Source organism: Triplophysa rosa, linkage group LG12, assembly GCF_024868665.1.
Source record: "Triplophysa rosa linkage group LG12, Trosa_1v2, whole genome shotgun sequence".
Taxonomy (NCBI): Eukaryota; Metazoa; Chordata; class Actinopteri; order Cypriniformes; family Nemacheilidae; genus Triplophysa; species Triplophysa rosa.
This window is the reverse complement of record NC_079901.1, coordinates 22,960,937-22,988,436: the sequence shown is the minus strand read 5'-3', so window position 1 is coordinate 22,988,436 and position 27,500 is coordinate 22,960,937. Positions and strand designations below refer to the sequence as shown.

The window sequence follows — 27,500 nt, the reverse complement described above, 5'->3', positions numbered from 1 at the left end:
TAAAATAAAATAAAACTGCAATAAATGAAACCTATATAGCAATATAGAAAAATAATAATAATAGAAAAATATTAATGCTAATAGAAAAAAAAACCTACAATAAAACTTATTATAGGAATTAAAATACAACGTAAATGCTAGTAGTTATTGAAAGTATTTTCAATTTGATTTTATTTATATAACGCTTTTTACAATGTTGCATTGTTTCAAAGCAGCTTTACAGGAAGAAAAACAAACAAAAAAACTAAAAGCAAGAAGAAGTTTGAAAATAATACAGTACATGGTATTATGGACAGAGTAAGACCATTTAAATAAGGCAATGTTAGTGGAAATAACAGAGCCCTGAGCTAATCTAAGGTTACTGAGTAACTTTTATTTGTAACTAATTTTCTTCGAAAATCATCTTATAATGTTATGTTATTCTTGCATCTACAGTGTCATAATTAAGTTTGTATTTTCCTTGTTTATGTATTTAAAAGGCTGTTTTGTGTCCCACTGAGATTTCTTGAAATGAGCAGCTTGGTTCCACTGAAACTGGAAGTTAGGGCACATCGAGTGGATCTGCCCCTGTTGAAAATACCCAAAAGCATTTTGTCTAGAATTTGATGAGAAGCTGAAGTACAAAATCATCCCACAAAATCAATTCATATTGCTGAAAATTAGAGACTGTATGTTTTAGAAGCTTGCAATGATGATCAAACTTTTTTTCATGAAATATGTTGTGTAAGGTATGGGCTCTTGCCTCGGCTGCCACGAATCTTGACCTCAATCCTGACCCTGACCCTGATGCTGGGACACCCTGGGCCAAACATCCTTTCGGGCGACACCTGTTGGAGACATTGTAAGTTGTGGTTTGTGCATATAAACAGAACACAGAAAGTAATGACCTTGCGTAACCTTTGACATTGTTTTCTACAGGCTCGAGCACTATAGTCAAATGAGTGACGTTCAGAGTCTGGCCATGTTGTGTAGCGTGTTCAGAGGTCACACCAGTCCTCAGGAATACTTCACTCTGTACGGACATCAGCAGGCGCGACCGGTCATCTTCACATCTCATCACTCTCGATATGTGTGTTTTTATTCATATGTCACAGTGTGTCATTTTCTTATAATTTCTCTTATCTGAGTGTAAGTAAGATATCTGTTTGGCTGTACAACAGATGAGGGAAAAAATGTGTGATGTTCCATTTTTTTGTTTTATTCAGTTTGGCTAGTGGTGTAGAAATAATGCGCTAAATACCTTTAAATTCTCGTCATTTGATTTTGACCTCAGGATGAGTTTTACAAAGAATATGGGACTTTTTTCTGTTTATTAATGACATTTGATTTATTTGTTTGCTTGTGATGTTCAGCCCAGCGTCACCTCCTGTTCTCTAACATCCGGATCATGTTCTAGTACCTCAGATTCTACAGCAACTCCTTGGAATATGGGTGAGATATTACTGGTGTTTTTTACTGAGGTTAGATTACTGTAAATGTTGTATGTGTTTGGCGTTCCTTAGTCTCATTAGTTTTCTGAATACATTGGTCAATACATTCACAAAAGAATCTAATTATAGACCTTTTTTATTCATACTTGTTATTGTTCATTTTATGAATGTTTATATTTATTTGTTTTATTATTCTTTTTTAATTAATAATAGAAGTGTACCTAATTGTAAACAAATTTTAGCCCTTGTGATGCATGAAGTATTCACATAATAAACAATATATTTTAATGAAAAGCAAATGTCTTCATACCTACTTATGCTTGTGAACGGTTGATCTGTTCAGTTTCAGGTGGTCGTGAGTCTGAACATGCGCCGCCCTGGGGAGAATCCTCTCCGGATGACTATCGCTATGCAAACCAGATTTACACTGACCCACGAGAGCGAGAGAAAGAGCAGCACGATATGAACAAAAGGTAAACATCTAGTCCCACCCGTGACCCCCTGCGTGTCTCCAAATGATTAACGCCCGAGTTCTTCTCATCCACAGGTTACTGGATCCTTCCAATGCCTTCCAGTTTGACGACTTTAAGAAATGTTACGGTGAGATCCTGCACCGCTGGGGTTTGAAGGAAAAGAGGGCAGAGGTTCTCAAATTTGTTTCTTGCCCTCCAGAGCCCCACAAAGGCATAGGTATGTTACAGGAATGTCTCGGCTTCTGTATGATCGCTGGTATAATGATATATTTATAGACATGTTTCTCTTTGCTTTCACGTGTAGAGTTTGGCGTTTACTGCTGCCACTGTCGCAGTCAGGCCCGAGGCACCCAGTGTGCCGTCTGCAAGCGTTTCACCTTCCAGTGTGCCATCTGTCACGTGGCTGTACGAGGCTCCTCTAACTTCTGCCTGAGCTGTGGCCACGGAGGACACACCAGTCACATGATGGACTGGTTCCGCTCTCAAGACGTCTGCCCCACTGGCTGCGGCTGTCACTGCCTTCTGCAAAGCACTTTCTAAAACTTTCTGAAAAACCCTGGTGACTTAGAGGAATAGTTCGCACACACACAAAAAGGAAAATCCTGTCGTCATGTACTCGCCCCAACTTTTTGTATGACTTTCTCACTTCTGTGGAACACAATACAGAACGATTTAGAGATTGTAACGGTTGTAATTAGTCCCAATGGGGACTGAGGTTTTTGAAGCTTAAAGCGATAGTTCAACCAAAAATAAACTTGCTGCCATCGTTTATTCACACTCATGTTGTTCAAAACCTGTATATGATTCTGCTGTGGAACACAAAAGAAGATATTTTGAGAAATGTCTCGGTGGTTTTGTGTCCATACTATTGGAAGTCAGTGTTGTTTGGCTGCCAGCATTCTTCAAAATATCTTATTTTGTGTTCTGCAGAAGAAAGAAACTCATACAGGTTTGAAATGACATGAGGGAGTAATACAGTAAGTAAATGATGGAATTTAAAGAAAAAGAGAAAACAAATGTTAGTTTTGCTAAACTATCCCTTTAAAGATGGATATAAAATCAACAACAAAAAATAATAATATTAAAAGTAATACAAAATAAGTTTTGAAATATAATTTTTTTCAGTGACAATGACAGAATTTTAATTTTTGGTGAGCTGTTTCTTTAAGAGAGCAGGTTTTGATTCGTCAAGATATGCCTCAAAACTCTTGTTTGTACTGTAACGACTCCTCTGCATGAAGTCATTAAGAGAAACCAATCCATCTCGGTCGGATAGACTAACAACTGACTGTTCAAGTGTTCAATTATGTTCTATGCAGGAGCCTCAAACATTAATCTTACAATAGGTCAAACCAGCCTAGTTAGTGAATTCAGATGTTAAGTAGTGCTGTTTTTTTTGCAAATTTCTACCTGTTTAAATGAGTAGATGATATATTTGCTCTACAAGGTGCCAACAAAGTTCATCTGTGAATCATTTGTTAAAAGGGAAGAGACATCAGAGCTAGTTGCTGATTTTTTTTGGGGGGGGGAGGTTCTACAACATGTTTATTTTCAGATGTTCTGAATGATTTTTTCAGTTAAAACGACTATTTATAAAGTGTGTTTCTTGTCCCGCAGAGGAGAAAACTCTTATGGATGAACCAGCATGTACAGTGTGCCACAAGAAACACATCTGATAGGACCGTGACCAGTATATGCCAATTGATTTGTTTGGATGGATTTGATTTGATTTGTAATGCTGCAGGAAATCTTCCTGCTATTTGTTTGTTGAATGTTCTAATAACAATGTAAATTAAACATGTTGATTCTCATTACTACCTCGTAAATCAAAAGGCAAAATTCATGTTTTTTTAACTTGATAATAGCAAATAAAGCTATTAAGAATGTCACATACTGGTTTAACTTGATTCTCAATAGGGAAATCAAAAGCAAAATGTCTTTATTAAATAATGTTGACCAAAAACAAACATTTCCTCTTTGAGCTGTTCAACTTTTACACCATCACACGCATGAGAAATATAAAACCAAAAATTAACTTGAATAATATCAATGAAAATGTTTTTGCCATCTTGTTGTCATGCTTTACATTTTTTGCTTTATATACTTAGTATATAAAGAAGTTTATGAAGAAGTTTTTCTACTTGCAAGAAAATATTTAAACAAACACATTATCTTTAAATGACCTATTCTTACCCGTTTTGTTTAGGGTATTATCCTTGTTGTTGTACTGTCTTATGTTTGGTATTCTTAAGAGATTTTTATGATGTCTGTTTGTTATGATGTGGATTAATATGGATTTCATTGATTTTGGGTTGGTGAGACAGCTGACCTGCCTTAGACCATGTTTAATGTACGTCACACTGCAGAACAAGAATTCAACAGCAGTACCAAACATCTGGGATGTAAAAATCTTTAAGATTATACTGCTGTCTGGATACAGATATATCTCATATGTTAACAGCCCAAGTAATATTGTGGACCTCTGCCTTTACAGTTTGAGGGCATATTGTCAAGAAGTTGTCAGTAGCATCCAGTGAATTCATTGTAGGGTTTTTTAAATACCAAAATCAACTTTTTACATTTATATTCACAACAGACTAACAAAAACTGATGAGTGATGTTTTATGGAGAACATGTTTAAGGCCTCAGTCAGACATTAACCTTAACCACTGGACCAAACAAATGTGTCCAGTGTTGGGTGGAACTAGTTACTAAGTAATTAGTTACTGTAATTTAATTACTTTCCCTTGAAAAAGTAAAGTAAGGGATTACTCTATTTAATTACAGTTACTTCTGATGTAATTATACTAAATACTTTGTGTAATATATGTGTGCATGCAGTAGTGGAATTGACATCAAAATTCAAAGTAACTTTAAAATCCGTGCTTTAATGTATAATTCTCACATTTGTAATACTTTGGTCAGTTAATAATACGACTTTGTGTAGTTTTATATTATTTATTTGAATGAATTAAAAGAGCCGTTTCATGTCTATCCTTGAATCACTTAACTAATCAAGGTTGATATAGGATATAGAAAGTCATTAGTAATTACTTTTTGGAGTACTTTTTGGAGAGAGTAATTTGTACAGTAATCTAATTACACTATTGAATATGTAATTAGTAACTAACATTTAATTACTTTTTCAGAGTAACTTGCCAAACACTAAATATGTCAAACCAGCTTACTTAGTGAATGAAACTGATACAACTGCTGTCTGTTGAAGTGAGTACATCACATTTTTGCAGTGCGAGATGCCAACAAATTGAATCTGTGGAGCATCTCTTACAGAATAGCTTCTGATATGTATGAATCCCATGTGATTACATGAAAACGTGAAATTGATGTGCTGTTTCTTTAAGAGATTTGTTTGAAGGGAAAAGAACAGCATGAACTTTTAAGATGAATAATCACTGATTTAAAATAAATGGTCACTAATTCAATATTTTATTAAACATTCATATAATGACCATGCTGATACATAAGGTTACAGACACTGAAAGTCTTCAATATTAAATTCTCCGCAGTTATCTGTGTGAAGTGCGCTTCTTTCGACGTTCGAGAAAATACTCATCCCACCATGGCGAAGGCTTGTCTCATGAATATTAATATTGTCTTGCAGTCGTTGCTTGGTAACCTCACTGATTCCTTAACTTCTAATTATTCATAATCAACGCCTTACATAATGTTGTTCGCTAATTGGACAGTCGTCTGGCGCTTATTCACTACCGTACGGCGCTCAGCCAATCAATAAGATATACGTCACGTAAAACATTCATATTCATTGCCTACGCCTTTATCGTAGTAGCGTCGAAACATTCTCCAGCCGGTCAGTGCAACGGCAGCGAGCGCAGCCAGATTCAGCTGTTGTGGCCGAAGATGGCGTCGTGTGGACGTGTTCAGCTGCTTGTGCTCCTCATGTCGCTCTGTCTTCTCTCTGTACACTCTCTTAAAGCTCTTCCGGGCTTTGGGAACGCGCATCCTCAGGCTGCCGCCGTGCAACAGCAGCTGAGAGCGGCGGTACCGCATCCCGCCGCCGCGTCCTCCGGGTCTCAGTCCAGAAGATCCACTGGCTGGAAGCTGGCAGAAGAGCAGGCCTGCCGGGACGACGTAACCCGGCTCTGTCCCAAACACACCTGGACCAATAACCTGTCTGTGCTGGAATGCCTGCAGGACCGGAAGGAGGTGAGGCAGCACTCGTGATGGTTTTATTCTTTATTTTATGGGCTCTAATTCAAAGTGAGGGGCATCAATAGTTTTATCTCATTCTGGCATCCAGAAGTAGATAAGATATTAAAGTATTTCCGATGCGAGTATTGTACATGATACATTTCATTTGATGCATGTCAGCTGGTACTTCATGTTGTGTAGTTCCTAGGTATGTGTTTATGATACTATTTATGATATTATTAATATCTGACCTTATATTGTAAACATAACAGTTGTATTGTAATGTAATAATAGAATGACATTTTCTTATACTTCTTAAGGTTGCTTGAGAAACATTTCGTAATCACAGAAATTAATAATTAATTAATCATTTATATGCCTCTTGTTGTTTCAACCGGTTTGACTTGATCTACTTAAAGCATACAGAGCTGTCAAGAGCCAGAGAAGAAGTTCATAAACCTCATAGTTTATAATCCACAAGTTTGTGTGATTGAGCATTTATTTACAGAAAAATGTGCCTTTTCGTCAGCCTTGTTAAAGTTTGATAACCTTTTCTTTGGAATTTTTTTTCTTTTACATCATCTTTTGTGTTTCACGGAGTAAAGTCTTATGGATTCGGAGTGAGAATAGCATGTGAGTAAATGATGACAGAATTTTCATTTATGGGTGAACTATCCCTTTAATGCGGATTTGATTGCTTTACAAAACGGGCTTAAAATCGTTCTTAACTAGATTTGTTGTCGTTGTTTGCTGTGTTGTTTGACACAGTGACCTAGTTGTGGGGATGAGGAAATGTTTACAACAAACCTTTGTCGCATCAGAGTCATGTGGTGGTTTATTTATTCACTTTAAGAGATTAGATTTGATTGGTTGTGCTGTACAGTAAAATCAAACTCATGTCCTGTTCCTGTATGGCTCCGATGTATGAAAGATGTCTTCTGTATTGTTGTGATGAAACACAAGCTGTTTTAGTGTTTGACTTTGGATGGTTCTTAAATATTAGTTTCTCTCTCTCTCTCTCTCTCGCTCTCTCTCCCTCTCTATCTCTCTCTCTTCAGTAATTCACAGACTCTGACTTCTCATTAGTGTTGAATCGAGGTCTTGCTCTTCAGTTCGTGATAACTTATTTCAACACCTGAGGGACATTTAAAATCGCCCTCTGCCCGGCTATTAAGTGTGACCCGTTCGGGGCGTTTCGTTGGCTTTGAAATGCAATATTGTACGTCCGGACTTTAACTCGTCCATCCCTCTCTGCGTGATAATATACTATTGTGTCAATTGCTCTCAGTTATGTTTAAAGGGATAGTCACCCAAGTGTATGGCTTTCTTTCTTCTGTTGAACACAAAAGAAGATATTTTGAGAAATGTCTCAAAGGTTTTGTGTCCAACCATATGAATGTTGTTTGGTTACCAATCGTTCTTCAAATTATCTGCCTATTTGGTACCCATTGTAAAATGGCATACCACCCACGCCAGCAATAGCCTGCCGGTTTTGGCAAAGGCGTCTGAGAGAAGATACTAATTATGCTAGCATGAATCAAGCATCAAGACGAACTGTGAGCTCATCTCATAGCCGCTTGTACCTCATGCCAAGTTTATTCGCCAGCAAACGGCTGGCTCGGCAGTCTTCAGCCTGCCTCTAATTATTGGGATAATTGGTTTGCGGAGGGTCCGTAACAGCTGTGGCCTTCTGAAGAGGTAAATGATGTCCATAAATCTCTCTCGCGCGTCTCCCTGAGGTCACACCCCTCTGGGTTGTCTTTTTCGGTAAACCCTAGCAAACGCTGGAGGCGTGAGTCTATTCACTGTCATTTGCATTTTTAGCAGCTTGCTCTACTGGTGGTTCGTTGTAAAACAAAGCGCCTGCCGTGACTGATGCGAGACCCTCCCGTGAGATCCAGGGGTTTGAGGAGAAGCATGGATAAAGAGAGTAGCTCTTAATCAAACATCTGTTTGTTTTGGTTCATTCAAATAGCTGTTGTTAGCTGTAATGCTATTGGAATTTGATTCAGGCGAGCATCTGACAGCTTAGTGATGGATTATTTACACGATTTGTTGTTGTGTTTATGTGTGACTGTGGTGTTATCAGCTGTGACTGTAAAGAGTTTAGCGTAGAAATGTCGATATGACACACTTATGCATCTAAAAGGAATTGGAGTAGACTAAATAGACAAATCTATAATTGTCTAGTCTGTAGGTTGGCTAAATAATCCGTTTTTCTTAAAGGGATAGTTCACCCGAATCAAAAATTCAGTCATATGAATCATTCATTCACCTGTGTGTTGTTCAAAATCTGTGTATGAATCGTTTCTCTGTAAAACACAAAAGAAGACATTTTGAGAAATGTTTTAGTTTTGTCTATAAAATGGAAGTCAATGGGGGCCGGTGTTGTATGGATATCAGCATTCTTCAAAATATCTTCTTTTGTGTTCTGCTGAAGAAAGAAAGTCACGAGTTTGGAATGACATAAGGGTATGTAAATGATGCAAAAATGTTCATTGGATGAGCTGTCCCTTTAAGGATTTGTCTAGTCTTAATATGTCTGTCTGCATGTCAGACCATTAGGTATTTGCAATAAAGACACCTGGGCCTGGAATATGTATATAATTGTCATGATTTAATTTTCTTTTTAGCTAAATGTAATTTCTTTTGAATTGTGGTTGACTAATGGTGCATAAATCCATTGAAGAAAGACGTGCTGCTGACAGTTATTGTCAATTTTCTTAAAGAAAAGAATCAGATGTCTGTGTTGTGATTTGACTGTCAGTATCAAATGTGTTTCTGACTGATAGACAGCAGTTAGGAGGTCATTTTCTTAGACAAAGACACAGACTGTTTTTGACCCTATAGATTGTTTAATAGTTGGGTTTAACAAAAATGGAAATATTGTCAATAAACCGTTAAGGAGCCTTATAGGCAAAAGCGACTCTTTCTAAAATATTCCTGAGACTCTTCACGTCAAGATGCACAGGTTTTTCCTTTCATTGGTTAGTATGTTGCTGTAATGATTAGTTATTGTAGTTTTTCATTGATGTTTCAAAGTTAACTATAAATAAACGTACAGGCTGTGTTCAGTCACTTGAAAGATTCAGTACGACAGCAGTGAGGAACGTCTGTTCATGTTTACCTCCTTTAACTTTAGGAACAGGTGTAATGTTTGTAGAGCAGTAAATGATTTACAGAAATCTTTCATGTCTGATAATGTATTAATAAAACTATGACAGAGAGAGTCAAAAATCTGCCAGTGAAAAACACCATGGTCATACTTTGGTATTGTTTAACTCAAATACAAGTAAATGTGGCTTTTCAAGTACATAAAGCAGACATACAATTTATTATAGAGATGAACAAATTGTGGCTTTGTTGGTTACTATCATGTAAATGATTGCTTGTTTATTTTGTTTAGTCCGTGTGGTTTCTTGTGTGTTTGCCATGGCCAACAACTGTTTATCAGATTGACATTCAATTTGTAGTTTATTATCAATTCAGTTTATACTGAACAGCGGGGACATTTTTGTTCACTGTTTCTCTCGTCCTGTCGAGTACCTTTCTCTCCCTCGTGTTATTTTCCAATCACAGCACTTATTTTCTCCCGTGTGAAGCGATGTTGGTTTGTCTTCTTCAGGTTCGTGCTGTGATTATTGCTTCTGACAGGTTGTAATGTGGTTAAGCAAAAAAATAAAAAATTCCTACGGTTTCTGCTTTGACACTGCCCACAATCTTCTTATATTAGCAAAAAATAAGCCAGGGTTCATAGTAATGAACTACTAGAGAGTATATGTTCTTCTCTTGCATCCTGTGTTTGACCTGCTACAGCATAAATCATGCAGCGTTTTAAGATGAGACACGTTATTACATGACTGAGCAAAGTGATTTATGATTTTCACATGATGGATAATAAAATGGCAGGAAAATGATTTTTGACTTGGGTCACATAGCAATCATCCAGAACGCCTTAGCAACCGCAATATCAAAGCCTTAGCAACCACTTATAACAACCCTGGTATTGCGTCTGATAGTTTTGCACAGAGAAACTGCAGTCACATTTTCTTTACATATAATCTAGCTTTTGAATTTACATCGCTAACAGTGACAATTCAATCCAAAAACTTAAAAGCACATCCACGCTTTAACAGTTTTGATGTCATCGTGGGTCTTGGAGTCATTTATGTGTGGTAGTCTATACTTGAAGAAGTGAGCAAGCGATATTGTGTTACATATAATGTGTCTTAATGAAATCTCTGACTGAATAAAACGTCAACTTTTTATCAGGTCTCGGCCTGACTGAAGTCTTTTCTTGTTCGTGATGTTTCATTTGTTGATTTGTTTAAACAAATCTGACCCTGTCGCTGTCCGTGGTGCTGAACAGGTGTTGTTAAAAAGATAGTTCACCCAAAAATGACAATGATTTCCCAGAACTGTCAGTTGCTAACATTCTTTCAAATATCTTTCTTTGTGTTCATCAGAACAAAGAAATTTATACAGGTTTGGAACAACTCGAGGGTGAGTAAATGATGACAGCATTTTCATTTTTGAGCGAACTGTTCCTTTAAACACACAGGAGGAACTTCTGTTCACAGACAAATAGATTTGTGTTCATTACCATTGCTTTACTTCTCTTGCATAACAATAAGGAAGTGAATTCAGTATTCTTGTCATTACTTTAGGTCTGACGCAATGCTTGTTTGTTTGTAACTCCCTGAAAATAATTCTGAAGACAATTCCAGATTTACCTACGCACAATATACTGTATACATTAAGGTTTTTATGTATGATTTTCTTTCATACAATGTCAATTTAAAAAATGAAAGTATATTTTTCAAAGTGAAGGACCTAAGTTGCCGAAAATCAACCTGCGTGTGTGGTTTATCAGAGAAACAAACATGCATTTGTGTTGTGTTTCAATTCTTTTTTCTCATATGTGCATTTACTATCCTTTATCAATTTATTATTCATTTATTTTATTTGTTGTTTATTTTATTCTCATTACTATTACCATTCTACATTACAATGTTTAATCTTGTTTATTGTCTTCACCAGAGTTATTATAGTTTTGATTTTAGCTTTATTTAGTTTTATTAATATTTTAAATTAGCTTTTATTTTTAGAACTTTCATTTTTCATGTTTATTTTAGTTAAAGTTTGAGCCATTTTGGTATATGCTTTTGTCATTTTATAATTTATTTGTTTATTTTTGATGTTGCTATAAAATATTAATTCATTTTTATTTTAGTTTTTGTTTATTATTATAATTTTAGTGCTTTAAACTTATTTCAGTTTATTCTTGAGGCAACATTTCAAATTTTCCTTTAGTTAAGTTTTTCCAATAATTTTTAGGTCAATATTTTATTTGATTTCAATAAACACAGATATTTTCAAAGTTTTAATTTTAGTAAACTAAAATAACCTTGGTCTTCACAAGTACACATGAGGGAGTGTCTCAATTTTAAGGTTTTCACAGGGTAGCGGTAGGGCTGTCACGATTATGAAATTTAATTAACGATTAATTGTCTAATAAATCATTGCGATTATGACGATTAATTGACTGTTTTAGGGCTTTGACGATTATGACGATTAATTGTCTGTTTTTGAGGTTTGACATTTAATTCTCATACATTTTTTATTCAGCGATTGAAACGACCATATTGTTCTGAATGCAAGACTATGTTTTTTTCTTGGAAATCCATCGGAAAAAATTGGGTCGTCATATATTTAAGGTTTAGGCTTTTACCTGTCAATAATACAACCACCAAATACTTGTAAATTAAGTAAATTGATCAGGTGTGAATTGAAGCCACCATTAAAATACTATCAGTCTTAGAAAAGCTTCTAGTCTGTTTTTTCTCACTTGCAAGACTACAATTAAATTTTACTTGTGTGTTAATGAAATTTTGGTAGACTGGTTTTCACACTGAGATTTGCTTAAATAATATTAAATTGTACTGCAGGTAATTTGTATATGTTTTAGTTTTTTTTTTAAAGTGATTGTGTTGTGGTGGTACATTTTACAAGTATTACCATGCTTTAGTAACAATATATACACTACAATATGCAATATGCAGATGCACTACAGCTCCCCCTAGTGTCTTCTATAGAGATGTGCAATCATTGCGATGATCTGAAACCATCGCGATGAGGTAAAACAATCGCGATGAGACGATTATTTAATAATCGTGACAGTCCTAGGTAGCGGTACATTTCTGTTTTCTTTGCTCAATACAATAACATCTGTTGAAACTGTCTCTAGTCAGGTGCAGTCAGACTGAGCATTATAAAATAACTACGATAATCCAATAAACTGTGCTTTTATTATATTATTCTATCATTACTTGTCTTTATCTCTTGCTCATGCTGTCCTTGGTTTACTCTGATCATTTGTAGATGTAGTGATGCAGGTTGTATCCTATTGATCTATCACAAGACAGTAATTTAGATCTTTAAAAGGAGGGAATTGATTTAAATGTAATATGAAAGACTTAGACTTTTCCATTTGTAACATTCACCATAGTGAAAACTATTTCTAGACCTTCGTGAGCCTTGTTGGCCTGTTTTATTTGAGTGAGTCTTACTAAAATCCATGAACCTTGCTAAAATGTATGACTCCAAAAAACGCTGAGCCATCCAGAGAAAACTACAGTATTCAAAGTTCATCACATTACAATATCAAAAGACAATCCACGTCTGCTCCCACCACCCTACAGTCACCGAGCCCTGACGTACAAATAGAAACATTCGGTTCTGGCCGTGGTCGATTGATCCGGGTGTGGTGTCTCTGCGCTCAGATATCAGTATGTTCTTTGTAGGGCCCGCGCTGTGTTACTGCATGTAGATGTGCTCTGATATTTTGTTCCTTTTAAAAACAAAACAAACATATTTGAACTTTTTATGTGTGTTGACACTGATTTTGTCGCCCCTTGACAATTGCTAATTGTATTCTCATGATCCATGAGTCACTCGGTTCTTCTGGCTTGTGTTCGGTTAGGGACTGTAGTTATTGACTGTTCACACAACACCGCCAGAATGAGAAGAAACAGACCCGACGGCTGAGACGGTCAATATTGAGAAAATATGGTCGAAAACTCGAAATGTTTGACTGGAGCTTCTGTTTGTGTGGCTTGTGGCAAAACATTTTCAATAATTACTTTAGCTTGTTCAGTTAGTTTGCAACATGTTACAAAAAAGCAAAATAAAAGTCAAAGACTAAAAGTGTATATTTTTTCTCTCTCTCGTTGTTTTACAGGAGACTGAGTTCGCTGTGGATTGCAACCACGTAAGTGTTATAACACACCTGTTTTCAATCCAAACCTGAGCCGAATGATCATGAGTCATCATTCAGTCTGACGCACCTTTTTACACGACTCTGTTTGAGATGTTCATACATTCATAGCTGTTCTCTGTAGCTTTCGGTGTGCATGCGTCAATAGGGTTCGGAGAGCAGGAACATCAGCCAGTCATTTCAGAAGAATTATGCTCTAATCACTGTCTGATGATGACTGCAGCCCACAATTCATTTGCTGAGGTCCCGAGAGGAGGATGTGATTCTCAACTCCTCATCTCCGCAGCTGTGATGTTCTCATTAGACTGCAGGACAGAGGTCTGCGCCACAATTCTCAAAAGAAGAACATGATTCAGGCCTGACTCAACCGTCTCATTATGTGCAGCGTGTAGTTGAGAAATAAGAATTATGATAAAGGCCTGATTCTGACATTTTGAAAGTCGAAGCAGAGAGCGTTTATCAGCACTTTTAAGGCCAGCGTTTTTTTGCTGACATATAAGATGTTGAGCTTTGCTTGTGTACCAGCGATAAGAGCATTTATTTCATCTCAGATAGTCCCTTATATACTGTATATACATATCTGACTGTGTCTGTCTGTCTGTCTGTCTGCCTGCCTGTCCTTTGGCTTGTATGTCTGTCTGTCCATCTATCCATGTGTTTTGTGTCTGTCTTTCTGTATTTATATCTGCCTTTCTGTCTATGTCTATCTGTCTGTCGGTATTTATCAGACACAGTCTGTGTGTGTGTGTGTCTTATCTGTTTCTGTCTGGCTGCCCGTTTCGTTGTCTCTGTCTGTCCCTACCTGTCTGTCTCCTATCTATCCATCTATCATCTATCCATCTGTCTGTTTTTTGTCTGTCTGTCTGTCAGTTTATCTATCAATCTGTCTATCTTTATATCTCTGTCTATCTATCCATCAGTCTGTCTATCTATCTGTCTTGTCTATGTATATTTATCTATTTGTCTGTCTGCCTGTCTCTTTCCGTCTGTCTTTCTGTCTCTACCTGTCTATTTATGCATCTGTCTGTCTATTTGCCTTTTTAACTATTTATCTATCGTTTGTCTGTCTATTTGTCTGTCTTGCCTGTGTCTGTCTGTCTAAGCCACGGTCGGTATCGGCCTGTTTATCTGTCTATCCGTCTATCTTTCGGTCTATTCAACCGTTTGTTAATCTCTCAATCTATCTATTTCTATCCATCTGTCTATCCATTTATCCTTTTGTCTCTTTGTCTGTATCCTACTGCCTGTCCACCTGTTTATCAATCGTCTGTCTGTCTGTCTATCTATCCATCTTTCTATCTGTTTGTCATCTTGCCTGTGTCTGTCTGTCTATCTGTCTGTCTGTATCGGCCTATTTGTCTGTCTATCCATCTGTCGATCTGTCCATCTGTCTGTCTATTCAACTGTTTGTTTATCTCTGTATCTATCTGTTTCTATCCATTTGTCTGTTAATCTATCATCTGTCTGGCTGTCTGTCTGTCTGTCTGTCTGTCTGTGTCTGTGTCTGTCTATCCGTCTGTATCGCCCTATTTATTTATCTGTCTGTCTGCCTGTCTATTCAACTGTTTGTTTGTTTATCTCTCTATCTGTTTCTATCCATCTGTTTATCTATTTATCGGTCTGTCTGACTGTCTCTCCCTCCGTATATGTTTATTAGGTATGTCCCTTAGGCACCTAGTGCCACCTACAATGTTTAGTTATGCCGTCTTAAATCTGGGATACCAGAGAACTGACATTAATATTCATCGTTTTCTAAATGTTGTTTTTCTTTTTTGACAGCTGTTGTGGAACTACAAGCTGAATCTCACTACAGATCCAAAGTTTGAGTCGGTGGCTCTTGAAGTGTGTACAAGCACTATGTTAGAGGTCAGTTTGTACCAGCGATACACTGAGCTGTTTAACATTTCATCTTCAATTACCCGAGAAATGAATCATGCTTCTTTTTTGGGATGCACGATAAATCATCGGCCAAAAAGAGAACTAATGGTTACCTTGTTTTCTGCAGTAGATGTTTTCAAATAAAAGCAGCGGTCCATTTTTTGCCATTTGTTTCAGTCTTAGGGAATTTTATATTCATATTTAGATCCTTTATATCGGCCAATATATCGGTTATCGGCTTCCAATGTTAAAGAATTATCGGTTATCGGCCAAAATTTACATATCGGTGCCCCCCTTTTCTTTGACATTCTTTGAACTGAATGTCTGTCTGAATACAGTCCAAACGCCTTGCCGGCGAAATAAATGAAGTCTACATTTGTAATGCACTGTGGTTTTATGTTTGACGACACTCGGAGCTGCAATCATTTCATAAAAATCCCAACACACAATGCACCATTTCTCTCTGGCGTTACTAAGAGCATGTGTGCACGGTTGTGGTCGAACTGACAATTTAATTAGAATTATAGAAATGGATTTCAGATTACGAATATAAATTATGTAGCTTCGGTCCTCGACTATTCCGTCTCGCAGATAATAAAAAGACATTTAATTTGTTTCTCAGCTGAAAGAGTGTGCGGATGAGGAAAGAGGGAAAGGCTATCTGATGTCCTGCCTGGTCGATCACCGTGGCAACGTCACTGAACGCCAGTGTCATCAATACATCACGAAGATGACCAGCATCATCTTCAGCGACTATCGACTGATTTGTGGGTTTATGGACAAATGCAGAGAAGACATCAACACGCTGCAGTGTGGAAGCATCACGGTTGGAGAAAAAGTATGTTTGCATACCAGAAATAGTGTTTGACTTCCAGCCCAGTGAAAGCCACAAGCATTCAGACAGCTCAAGAATATCCCTTTGGGAAACCAGAAGATGCTGGCTTGGTACCAGATGGCTCGGAGTTATATTGACTTTAGTGCCATTGCTAAAACGTTCACGTTCTTCAGCATGTTGAAACACGGGCACCCAGTCGCCACGCTTTCCTTGCTCCCCCAGGTGCAGAATTTAATTTGCTCTGCTAATATGATGACTTAAGGGGACCGTTCATCTAAAAATAAAAATCTGTCATTATTTATTCATCCTCATGTCATTCAAAACCTGTTAATGACTCTTTCTTCTGGGGTTAAAACAAAAAGGGATATTTTGAGAAATGACTCAGTGGTTTTGTGTTCAATGGAAGTCAATGGGGATCAATGTTGTTTGCTTACAAGCTTTCCTCAAAATATCTCATTTTGTATTCGGCAGAAGACAGAAAGGTTTGGAATGACATGAGAGTAAATGATGAAAAAAAAACTTTTGGGTGACATATGCCTTTAAGAAAGCCTAAGAAGTATGTATGGCACATGACACTGAGTTACAGGCAAATATAGTTTTACTCTTTAGAGACTTTGGAAGGTTTAGTTTGAAATTTAGACATTGCGCTATAGAAGTTAAAGCTTTATTAAAAATAATTTTGAATAGTGTTTCTATGATATAAAGAACTGCATTTATGCAGCCTTTAACATTAAAGAGTTCAAATTCACTTGAGTTTATATTTGTAGATATTTTATCATTTTCTGTCACAGAACATGTTGGAATTTAAGAAAACTATTACAGGAGAAAAACTTGTTTTAAAGATCACTGCATTTGGGCCAGAACGGTTACCAACGGTCAAGCCATTGACCATACTGTGTAACTAAGGCATGCTGGGAAATTCAAATTGTAAATATGTTCATGCCAAAATTGTTGCTATGATACATTTCAGTGTGAGCTGTGGGTATATTTAGTTTTTACACATTATGTGATAGAGATATTTTTAATTGCTTTAAACGTGTTGCAGTTTTGCATCCGTGATTTTCTGAAGGTTAAAAGAGGATTTTGTATCTGTCTGGACGCCTAGAGTGTTTTATAAATATACAGTAGATGACATACTTCATGTCTTGTAGTCTTGTGGACTATGAGTTGTTCAATAACTCAAGTTAATTATGAGTGCCAGCTATATTTTTCACATGCATATAGAACATTTTGTGTCATTAAATTTCATAAAAAATAACTGTGAACAGAAATACATCTGGAGATATTCAGTGGTTAAACGCCTACTGGTTTTTCTTTCTGTAACCTTCCTTTTACAAACCACAAAACCACAGAGGTCTTAAACATTACAATAGTATGACATGATCTATAAATACAGACGTGCTTTTTATTCCTTTAGTTGTTTTTGTTGGTGTCCCCTGACGTTCGTGTGTTTTGGTTCTTGTTGTCTGTGTGTGTTTGTGTCAGGACCTGCACTCACAGGGCGAGGTGATCGCGTGTCTGGAGAGAGCTCTCGTCAGAGAGGCGGAGCAACAGGAACACACTCATCCAATCAAGAGCGACTGTAAGAAAGCCATCATGCGAGTGGCAGAACTGTCCGCCGATGACTTCCATCTGGACCGTTACCTGTACTTCTCCTGCCGAGATGACCGAGAACGCTTCTGTGAAAACGTGTGTGAGACACAAACAAACGAAATCACCGAACCACATAAAACAAATCCTCTCAAAATAAACGTACATTTAAAGGGACAGTTCACTCAAAAAAAAAATTCTGTCATCATTTACTCACCCTCAAGTTGTTCTAAAACTGTAAAAAATTGTGGTGTGTAAAAAGAAGTGATTTGACATTTCAATGCATTTCGTTTTCCAGACTCAAGTGGGAGAGGGCCGAGTGTACAAATGTCTGTTCAATCATAAATTTGAGGAGGCCATGTCAGAAAAGGTGCGTCACACGTGTCATTATCGGTGTATATTTTAAAAGAATGATGTGGGTTTGAAACAAGTTGAGCTCTATCAATTGTGCATTTGTATCAGTCGCCACAAGAACTCGAACTCATCTTAGTTTGTAAAAACATAAATTGTGTATACTTAAATAAACCTCAGTGTCTGTGGGATGAGACATTGCACCGGTTAAATGCATCCCTGAGATACATATACCCAAATCCTGTTATACCATGTCGAAACTTGCACATGTTATGGATAAGAATACCAACAATAGACCAAACATACTTAATTCACAATAATGACATATACAGAGAACACAACCAAAAGTTTATCCACCTACAGGATTTACTTTAGATACTTATCAATATCAGCTAAAATATCACACATTTACACATAGAATTCAAATACAAGGATTTCGGTCCCATAGGCTTTCATTTGAAGTGCATTTTTGTAAACTCAGTCTCAGTTTTGACAGTCAAACTGATTGTTTTGTATAGATGGATTCATTAGACCTAAACTGGTTTTCAATCTGAAAAGTTCCTTTCATAGTACAAGCAGACATATGTAATGTAACAAAATTCACAGGTTTGTTTCTCTTTAATGTCAAATTTGAATCAGTTGTATGTGCAGGGCCGTAGTTTAAAGTGTCGGTCAGTTCTGTTTGTGTTTGTGAAACATTGGGATTGTCTGTGACCTCAATGAGCATTTCTGTCCACAGTGTAGAAATGCCCTGACCACTCGACAAAAGCTCATTGCTCAGGATTATAAGGTCAGTTACTCCCTCGCCAAGGCCTGTAAAGCTGACCTGCGCAAATACCGCTGTAACCCGGACAGCAGCATGCCCCGGGCACGAGAGGCCAGACTCTCTTACCTCCTCCTGTGTCTGGAGTCGGCAGTTCACAGAGGTTTGCACTACATTTGACCTAACCTACCGTTTTTACTGTGCACTTTCTTGACTCTTTATGTTTAGTTTGAATTTTATTTTGTGTAAAAAATGACCTTTTAGTACAAATTTTTGTTTTGTTTTCAAGATAACAAAAATTGTCCTGTTGAAATAATGGTACAATGGTCATGTGACAATAATGTAGCATACAACACTGCATTATGCAGTCTGTTTCACATCCTTTTTATAAAATTATGTAGTATACAAAAGTAAAAAATTCACAAGCAATAATTTTACATTTCCATTAAGAGCATACGCAAAAAGTACTGTACTTAATCAATAATTTTTTTTGTAAGTTAGGAATTGCAGCTTAAAAGACGTGTTTTTTTGAAGTTATTTAGGAATATTATGACTTACATTTATGCATTTGGCTGACGCTTTTATCCAAAGCAACTTACGGTGCATTTAATGTATACATTTATTTTTTTCGGTAAATGTATTTCCTGAGAATCAAACCAACAACTGTTGTGTTACTCTACGAATTCGAGGTCCAAAAACATTATTGAGTCAAACATTGCTAGCTAGAAGGCTAGCTGATGCATACTTGCTAGTTAACAGATTCGGTAACACTTAACAATAAGGTGCTATTTGTTAACAATTAGTTAATGCATTAGCTAACATGAACTAACAATGATCAATACTCTTACAGCATTTATTCATATTAGTTCATGTTCATTTCAGCATTTACTAATACATTATTCAAATCAAACGTTACCATTAGCTAATGCACCGTGAACTAACATGAATAACTGTATAGACATGAACTAACATTAACAAGGATTAATAAATGCTGAAAAACGAAATTGTTCATTGTTCCCTAATGCATTTACAAATGTTAACCAACAGCACCTTATTGTAAAGGGTTACTACAGATACTTTTTGTTCTATCACTTTTCCTCTGTTTACGGATTTGCTTTTTTACGTTTGTTCATTGTTATATTCCCTCCCGGCTCCGGTGGCTCAGGCCGTACGGTGACCGGAGACTGTCAGGGTGAGATGCTGGACTACAGACGCATGCTGATGGAGGATTTCTCTCTGAGTCCTGAGATTGTGTTGCACTGCAGGGGAGAGATTGAAGCCCACTGTTCCGGACTCCACCGTAAGGGCCGGACCCTTCACTGCCTCATGAGAGTGGCCCGCGGGGACAAGGGCGCGGTGGACAATCTCTGCCAGAAGGCGGTAAGAATCGCTTGGGTCTGCCTGGGTCTGCTTTTATCACGAGAGCCTCTTTATAAAAATACTTGAAATGGTCGTATTGAAATGCAAATGGACGTTTGATTTTGTTGGTGTGATAGTGGGTTGGTAATGTTTTTGTAGATGAAAAATGGACCCAACACAGGACAAAATACAGAAACATTTTGTGCCAGAGTGACAGAAAACTTCTGTTTAAGATGCTGGGGACAGTTGTCAGAGGATGACTTTGTGTTATTTTTGGTCTCACCTGTAGCTCCAGACTCTGATCCAGTCGGCAGACCCCGGCGCTGATTATCGGATCGATCGAGCTTTGAATGAAGCCTGTGAATCTGTCATTCAGACGGCCTGTAAACACATCCGCAGCGGAGATCCCATGTGAGTCACTCGAGTGTTGGCAAAACGCATTCTCCTCGGTTCTTATTGTACAACACTTCAGGGGAAGCAAAAAACGTAACTGTTTCACAAGATTAATTCTCAAAATGTTTCGACCCCATGTTTTAAGGAAAGAGAGATTATATGAGTAAAGTCCACTGATGTTTTATAATCAGAAAGTGTTGAAATACGTTTTCCATAATAAAATCCATTATTTTATTTAAAAACCGAACAGAATTGTGTTTAATGTTTAAAACAAATTGCTTTGATATTTTGTTATGTGACGCATTGCATTCTGTCAGTTGTGTGGAAATACTTTCATAAATATGACTAGTTGCCTAGCAAAACGCAAAATCTCAATATTTTTCTAGACAGAATTATTGTGGATGTTATGTCTGCAGAACATTCTGTGAATGGGATGTTGAAGGGTTTTGTGTGTTTTAGGATTCTCTCTTGTCTCATGGAGCACCTCTACACGGAGAAGATGGTTCAGGACTGTGAGCATCGTCTTCTGGAGCTTCAGTACTTCATATCAAGAGATTGGAAGTAATCCATCCAACTTCTGATATTCTTTACTCTTGGTTTATACAGTAGATGTTATGCTTTGCTGCTGATGTGTATGTGCGTGCGCGTGTGTTTGTTTCTCTCATCGGTTTGCTTTGAGACAGTTGCCCACACAGTGCCGTTATAATAAAACCATTAGCTGGTCATAACTTCATTCACAGCCCATTGCATTCAAGTGCTTTTTAATTACAGCGGTTTAAAGCAGCAATTTGGTTTGATGGTCTATTGTGACAGATTGGCAGTGTGACAACTTTGTTGTTCTTCTTCTGTTCTGTATTGTGGCCAAGCACAGTTTTGCTTTAATGCTTGTATTTGCCTTGATGTAGTGGATTGACTCTAGTTCAGGGCACTAAATACATGTACTCCCCAGAGAATTCTGGGACAACCGACTAAATCAAGATATATTGTAACTGGTTGTGGATGATACTACATTGTTTTTCTTGTGCATGCTCTTATAAGTGCCATGTAAATACCATGGCAAATATATAGTATGGTCATTAAAGGAATAGTTCACCTAAAAATAAGGTGTGCATGTTTTATCTGTGGAACACAAAAGAAGATATTTTAAGAAATGTCTCGGTGGTTTTGTGTCCATACAATGGAAGTCGATGGGGTTCAATGTTGTGCGGTTGCCAACATTCTTTCAAATATATTTGTTATGTTCTGCAGAAGACAAAAGTCAAACAGGTTTGGAATGTCATGAGGGTGAGAAAATGATGACAGGATTTTATTTCGGTGGAACTATCCCTTTAAGAATCCTTGTGATTACTGGACAATATGTAAAAACCAATGACATTGAGCTATTACAGTAAGTTCATATGCATCATAGCTTTGGCATATGGCTGACTCTTTGTCTTGCGTGTTTGTCCCGTAGACTCGATCCTATCTTATATCGTAAATGTCAGAACGACGCGTCCAGACTCTGTTACACGCCGGGCTGGAACGAGAGCAGTGAGCTCATGCCTCCTGGAGCTGTTTTCTCATGTCTGTACCGCCACGCTTACCGCACAGAAGAACAGGGCAGACGGGTAAGAAAGATACAAACTCATGGTTAGGTCATGAATGTTTGATGGTGGTTTTCTGATCATCCACAAGATACAACGATAACGAATTTCACAGTGATGGAGTCTCGCATAGTGTCTCAAACAAGAGTTTTTGACTTCATGAATCTCTCAAACCTTGGCAATTTAGTGACTACTACTAGTACTTTGGAAGAAAATGTAAATTTTGGGGTGAACTATCAGTCATTCATTTATTTAAGTCATTTTTATTAATTGTATTGAAAGAAACAAATATGTTTTTACACAATTATACAAAACTAATTTCAGATCTGGGTAGTTGACAAATAAACCGCACATGTGTTCTATAGTGAAGGCAAAAATTTAGGGGAGAAAAGCCTTAACAATGAGGATAAATTTCATGCTGGGTTCACACCAAACGCGAGTTAAGCGTTTTGCACGAGTGAATTACATACAAAGTCAATGCAAAGACGCGTATACATGGGAATCGGGCGGCGTGATTGCCGCGAACGCGTGTCAATCTCGTTTTCCGCGAAGGTTGAAAATATTTCTCAGATCGCGTCACTCACGCGAAAATAACGAACTTTTCCCGCGAGTAATAAAGAGTGTGGAACGCGATTGTTCGTGTTTGGTGTGAACCCAGCGTTAGGCTGTTTTATATTATAAATATATTATTAACAGTTTGTTTTCTAAAATTTTGCCGTCACACCATAGGACACATGATACGGTTTATTTGTCAACTACCCACCTTCAGATCCAACAGATTTGAGAAAAGAAGGAGAGACATTTCGTTTAAGTGAGCCTAAACTTATAAACAGTAGCATGTTGTCGCTGTCCTTCTGAAACCTCGTATGTCCAAATTCCCTGTTTTTCAGGAAAAACACTGTAAGCTTGACAAGCACTTTATTTTATTTTGGTTAGAAATTTGCAAAACCCAGTGACAAACAGAAAGGGTGACTTATAATAAATGATTTATGGCAAAGAATGAAAATCAGGAAATATGGAGAGACGAGGTTCCAGAAGGACAGCGGCGATATATAGAATTTGCTTGAAAAATAAAAAGGGCTGATGTATTGTCGTGATTTGTGATGTTGTGACTTTAAATGTGATGCGCGCAGCTGACGAGAGACTGTAAGGTGGAGGTTCAGAGAATTCTTCATCAGAGAGCTTTAGACGTGAAGCTGGATCCCCAACTTCAGAAACGCTGCATGATCGATTTGGGCAAATGGTGCAGTGAGAAGACCGACACTGGACAGGTGAGAGATTTCAGAATAAAGCCCTTCAGTACTCCAGTCTGTGAATTTCAGGATTAATAGGGTGGTTTTGTTTGTTCTGCGCTGTTCTTAGGAGCTGGAGTGTCTACAGGACCATCTGGATGACCTGGTGTCAAACTGCAGAGACATAGTGGGCAACCTGACAGAACTGGAGTCAGAGGTACACGACAGAATTGAGAAAGGAACAGCTTTTTTGTTTCTTTAAACTCCATTCAATCCTACTTATGTCATTTTATTTTTCACACAGTAGACAAACATCAGTAAATTCATCTTTTTTGTAATCGAAACTTGGGGATTTTAGGGTATCTAAAAGTTCAGATTTGCAGTTTATATTGTTTAAAAGCACAAATGTGTCCGATCTGGATTTGTGTTTACACTATTTACAGGACATTCAGATCGAAGCTCTTCTGATCCGAGCGTGTGAACCCGTCATTCAGAACCACTGCCGTGTGAGTACTGACCACGCAGACTATAACCATCACATTTATTTCCTTTATTCCCAGAATTCCTCACTTTGGTCTGATCTTTCCTGTAGGATGTAGCTGATAATCAGATCGATACAGGGAATCTTCTGGAATGTCTGGTGCAGAACAAACATCAGAGAGAAATGAATGAAAAATGTGCTGTGGGCGTCACACATTTTCAGCTGGTAAGCCAATAATGGACAAAGCAGGTTTTTTGTGTTGTTTAAGTGAAACAAATGTCTGGATACTGTAATGGTGCGTTCCCACCAGACGCGAATGAAGCGTTAAGCGTGAGTGATTTACATGTTAAGTTAATGCGAAGACGTCATAGGACATCCTGCGGCGCGATTCGTGCGAATTGAACGTTCCGGGCGTTTGACGCGCAAGTTGAAAAATCTGAACTTTGGCGAATATTCGCGCCGCGGTAACCAATCGGAGCTTGCTCTAGTAGTGACGTGATTACGACGTAGCGAGCGGAGGCAGAAATCTGAAACAACAATGGAGGACAAAATCACCGTCGCTGTATGTGGATATCCGGAGCTGTACGATACATCTTCTTACTTTTATCGAAACAGGAATACAAAGGATCTTGCTTGGAAGAAAGAGTGAGGAGGTCGGACAATCTGGTAAGTTTACTTTACTCAATTTGAGCTATATATATATCCGAGACTGGAGCCCCTCCCATGACGCGAATTCCCGTCTGTTGTGAAGTGAATTTCACGCGCGAATGAAGCAAGTAAACTCAAAATGTTCAAGCGTCCAACTACGCGTGAATAGTGTGATTTATTCGCGCAAGTCGCGTGTGGTGTGAACGCTCAGTAAGACATATTACGTTTCTTTTGTGAAACTGTATAAAGTTATGTAAACATATCAACATTAGAAATCCATTAGTTTGTGTTTGTATGTATCAGATGAAAGAGCACTACTGGCGAAGCTATGTTGAAACTTTGAGATCTATGCACAATGTTTAATGCGTGGTTTTCTGTGATCCTGCTTTACAGATTCAGATGAAAGATTTCCGCTTCTCCTACAAGTTTAAAATGGCGTGTAAGGAGGACGTGCTTAAATTGTGTCCCAACATTAAGAAGAAGTGAGTTTATAAATTCACGGAGCTGTTTCATTTCTCGTCATAAAACACACAAGACAATTACTATTAAAGTCCCAGCGAAATAAAAAATGACCATTCTTATTTTTTCTTGAAATATTGCAGCGTTTATAGTAAATAGCTTATCAATGTGTGTCATTTTCTTTTTAAAATTCATGTATACTCATAATCTTCAGTTAAAATCTGAGAATGCACCTCTGCCCTGAAAGGACTATCCGTCTGAAATGACGTCATTTAGACGGCTTGGCCGGAGCATCTGTTAACTCCTCCCCTTCAACTGTCAGTCTGCTGCCAGTTTCATTTCAAAATCAATCAGCTGTTTTTACACATCCAATCAATTCGCAGTGAAAACACAAGCCACGCCCACGAATTTTCTCCTTTGAAATTCGTTTTCACTCGGAAATGTGTCAGAATACGGAAGTAAAAACTATCGCAACTTCTGGTTCACGGGGACTTTAACAAGTCGTGGGTTCCCTTAGGAGTTTCTAATGGATTTTCGTGAAGTGTTATTGGCCGTTTACACGAGACCGTTTTCAACCGAAAACGCAAAAAAATGTATGCGTCTTGGCCGTTCGTTTAGACGGAAACAGCGTTTTGGGGGACTGAAAACACAAACTTTTGATGACTGGTCTCAAAGTACAACTTTTTGAAAACGGCAAGATGGTACTTTCCGATGACGTCACGCGCGAGTATAGCGAAAACAATATGGCGACTTCCCGTACTGTGAGCTCTCGCTCCTCGACTATGTATTAACTAGTGATTACGTTAAGTTACGTTCTGAGCCGAGGCTTCGGAGCGTGTGTCGAGAAATCGTGGAAGCTTTCAGTGAAGCGCGTATCGAGGCTATCGCTTTAGACCAATGACGTCATAGATGACGTTTGAAGCCTCGCTTCCGCCTGAGTGGTCCAGTAAGCGGTTCGAATCTTGCCGCGACATTTTGACAGCTATATAAACCAAGTACCACAAGCACATTCACTGCCCTCTGCCCAGTTACACCCAGACACTTTCCAGTTTTAGAATAATTATATTGCCACTTCTGCCTATTATGACCAAATAATTGATTCGCACACATTTATTTCAAGCCAATAAGTTAATTACACAGTTATGTTATACAATAATTATATTATATACCACCAGAAAATACACATTATATTCATATAAATAGATTAGTATATGTGGGAGATTTTTTTTCTTCACCGTTATTTCTTAGCCTTCACTAGCGCAAAATACAGTGTATCACAGAGCACATCAGGCACACCTGTAATGTATCTGCTTGTTTTACCCTTTTTGGCCACCAGATGGTAGTGTGAGCAAATGAAGCCTCGAGAAATGAACCCTTTTGTGAACCACTTGGCTAAAAAGCTTCACGAGGCTTCATCTCGCCACCACTAGTATTAAAGTTTCCCCAGCAAAATGTGGAATTGCTGCACCAGCAAGACCAGCGGAGACACACCATTACATTCGCCAGACTTTAAACACACATATACGTCGACCAACGGTATTAAAAAGCACTTTGCCTTATAACTGTGCATGTGTATGTGCCAAGGCACGTCTTCTTTCTTCTTTCGTCTTCCTTCTTTACACAACAACATCGCCATCCACTGGCCTGGCGTGCGTACTACATAGTTTTTATCCGTTATCCAAGATCTGTGTAAATGCAGACAGTTTTGATAACGCTGTCATGTGTAGGCCTACTGTACGTGAAACTGTCAAAAACGCAAAGGAAAAACTTCGCCGTTTTTCATCGTGTAATTATTTTAGTCTTATTTTTTTTGCGCTTGTTGGACTTTTTAGGCAGTCCTGCATGTTCAAAAATTTGCACAGAGACGTTCTCCAAAATCGATTAGAAGTTTATTATCAGATGTAAAAAGGAGTAACAAAGCTTTGGGTTGTCAGACGATCTCCTCACTCCACCACAAGCCAACAACCCAAATTATTCAAAAACACCCATATTTATTCAGTATGTGACGTCGGATCGCATCTTCTGACTCCTCCTCTGCCTTTTAAGGAGTGCTGCTCCCTTTCCACCAATCACCGTGAACCAGGTTATCTGACTCTGTCCTTTTTCTTAGTTCCTGCAAAATAACATCTTCTCAAAACATACATCCTGTGGTCAGTCGCTAGTTTTGAGGAATGTTCTCTAGAGACAGTTTCTTTTGGGGAGTGGTCTCCTAGAGACAGTTTCTTGTGGCCGGACAACATACCAACATTCTTAACATTCTTTTAGTAAAAAGAAAACACTCAATCATCTAATGCTTTTAATTATGTAGCGTTGTTTCTTAATCCTATGATTCATTAAAACACATCACAACTCATGATTATACTTAAAACATATGCAGTGGATTGATTCATAACATTTCTTTTATATGTGACTCTTTGTGTGTGTGTGTGTGTGTGTGTGTTGATTTAGATAATTTATGGTTCCAACCCCCACTTATCCTGTCTCACTTCGTTGCCACAGTAACTTTCCACTGAGTAAAATAGAAAGCACATGACAAAAGCACACAGTTAATATTTAATGAAAGAAAACACTTATTGATT

General features: G+C 37.8%; 2 protein-coding genes across 2 annotated transcripts in view; both read left to right on the top strand.

Moving 5' to 3' along the window:
* wdr59 (WD repeat domain 59) overlaps positions 1–3,857 on the top strand; it is a 14,629-nt gene extending 10,772 nt beyond the window's left edge. Inside the window, exons 21-26 of the mRNA XM_057348032.1 lie at positions 729–841; positions 919–1,069; positions 1,353–1,431; positions 1,774–1,903; positions 1,978–2,120; positions 2,208–3,857. Of these exons, the coding sequence (XP_057204015.1) occupies positions 729–841; positions 919–1,069; positions 1,353–1,431; positions 1,774–1,903; positions 1,978–2,120; positions 2,208–2,443 (852 nt within the window). The 3' untranslated portion in view covers positions 2,444–3,857. The remainder of the gene's footprint in view (positions 1–728; positions 842–918; positions 1,070–1,352; positions 1,432–1,773; positions 1,904–1,977; positions 2,121–2,207) is intronic.
* Positions 3,858–5,700: 1,843 nt separating this feature from the next.
* glg1b (golgi glycoprotein 1b) overlaps positions 5,701–27,500 on the top strand; it is a 41,161-nt gene continuing 19,361 nt past the window's right edge. Inside the window, exons 1-16 of the mRNA XM_057348480.1 lie at positions 5,701–6,088; positions 13,314–13,343; positions 15,129–15,215; positions 15,850–16,065; positions 17,548–17,751; positions 17,951–18,022; positions 18,743–18,929; positions 19,932–20,146; positions 20,415–20,536; positions 20,978–21,079; positions 21,972–22,125; positions 23,235–23,372; positions 23,464–23,550; positions 23,777–23,839; positions 23,926–24,039; positions 24,856–24,944. Of these exons, the coding sequence (XP_057204463.1) occupies positions 5,783–6,088; positions 13,314–13,343; positions 15,129–15,215; positions 15,850–16,065; positions 17,548–17,751; positions 17,951–18,022; positions 18,743–18,929; positions 19,932–20,146; positions 20,415–20,536; positions 20,978–21,079; positions 21,972–22,125; positions 23,235–23,372; positions 23,464–23,550; positions 23,777–23,839; positions 23,926–24,039; positions 24,856–24,944 (2,186 nt within the window). The 5' untranslated portion in view covers positions 5,701–5,782. The remainder of the gene's footprint in view (positions 6,089–13,313; positions 13,344–15,128; positions 15,216–15,849; positions 16,066–17,547; positions 17,752–17,950; positions 18,023–18,742; positions 18,930–19,931; positions 20,147–20,414; positions 20,537–20,977; positions 21,080–21,971; positions 22,126–23,234; positions 23,373–23,463; positions 23,551–23,776; positions 23,840–23,925; positions 24,040–24,855; positions 24,945–27,500) is intronic.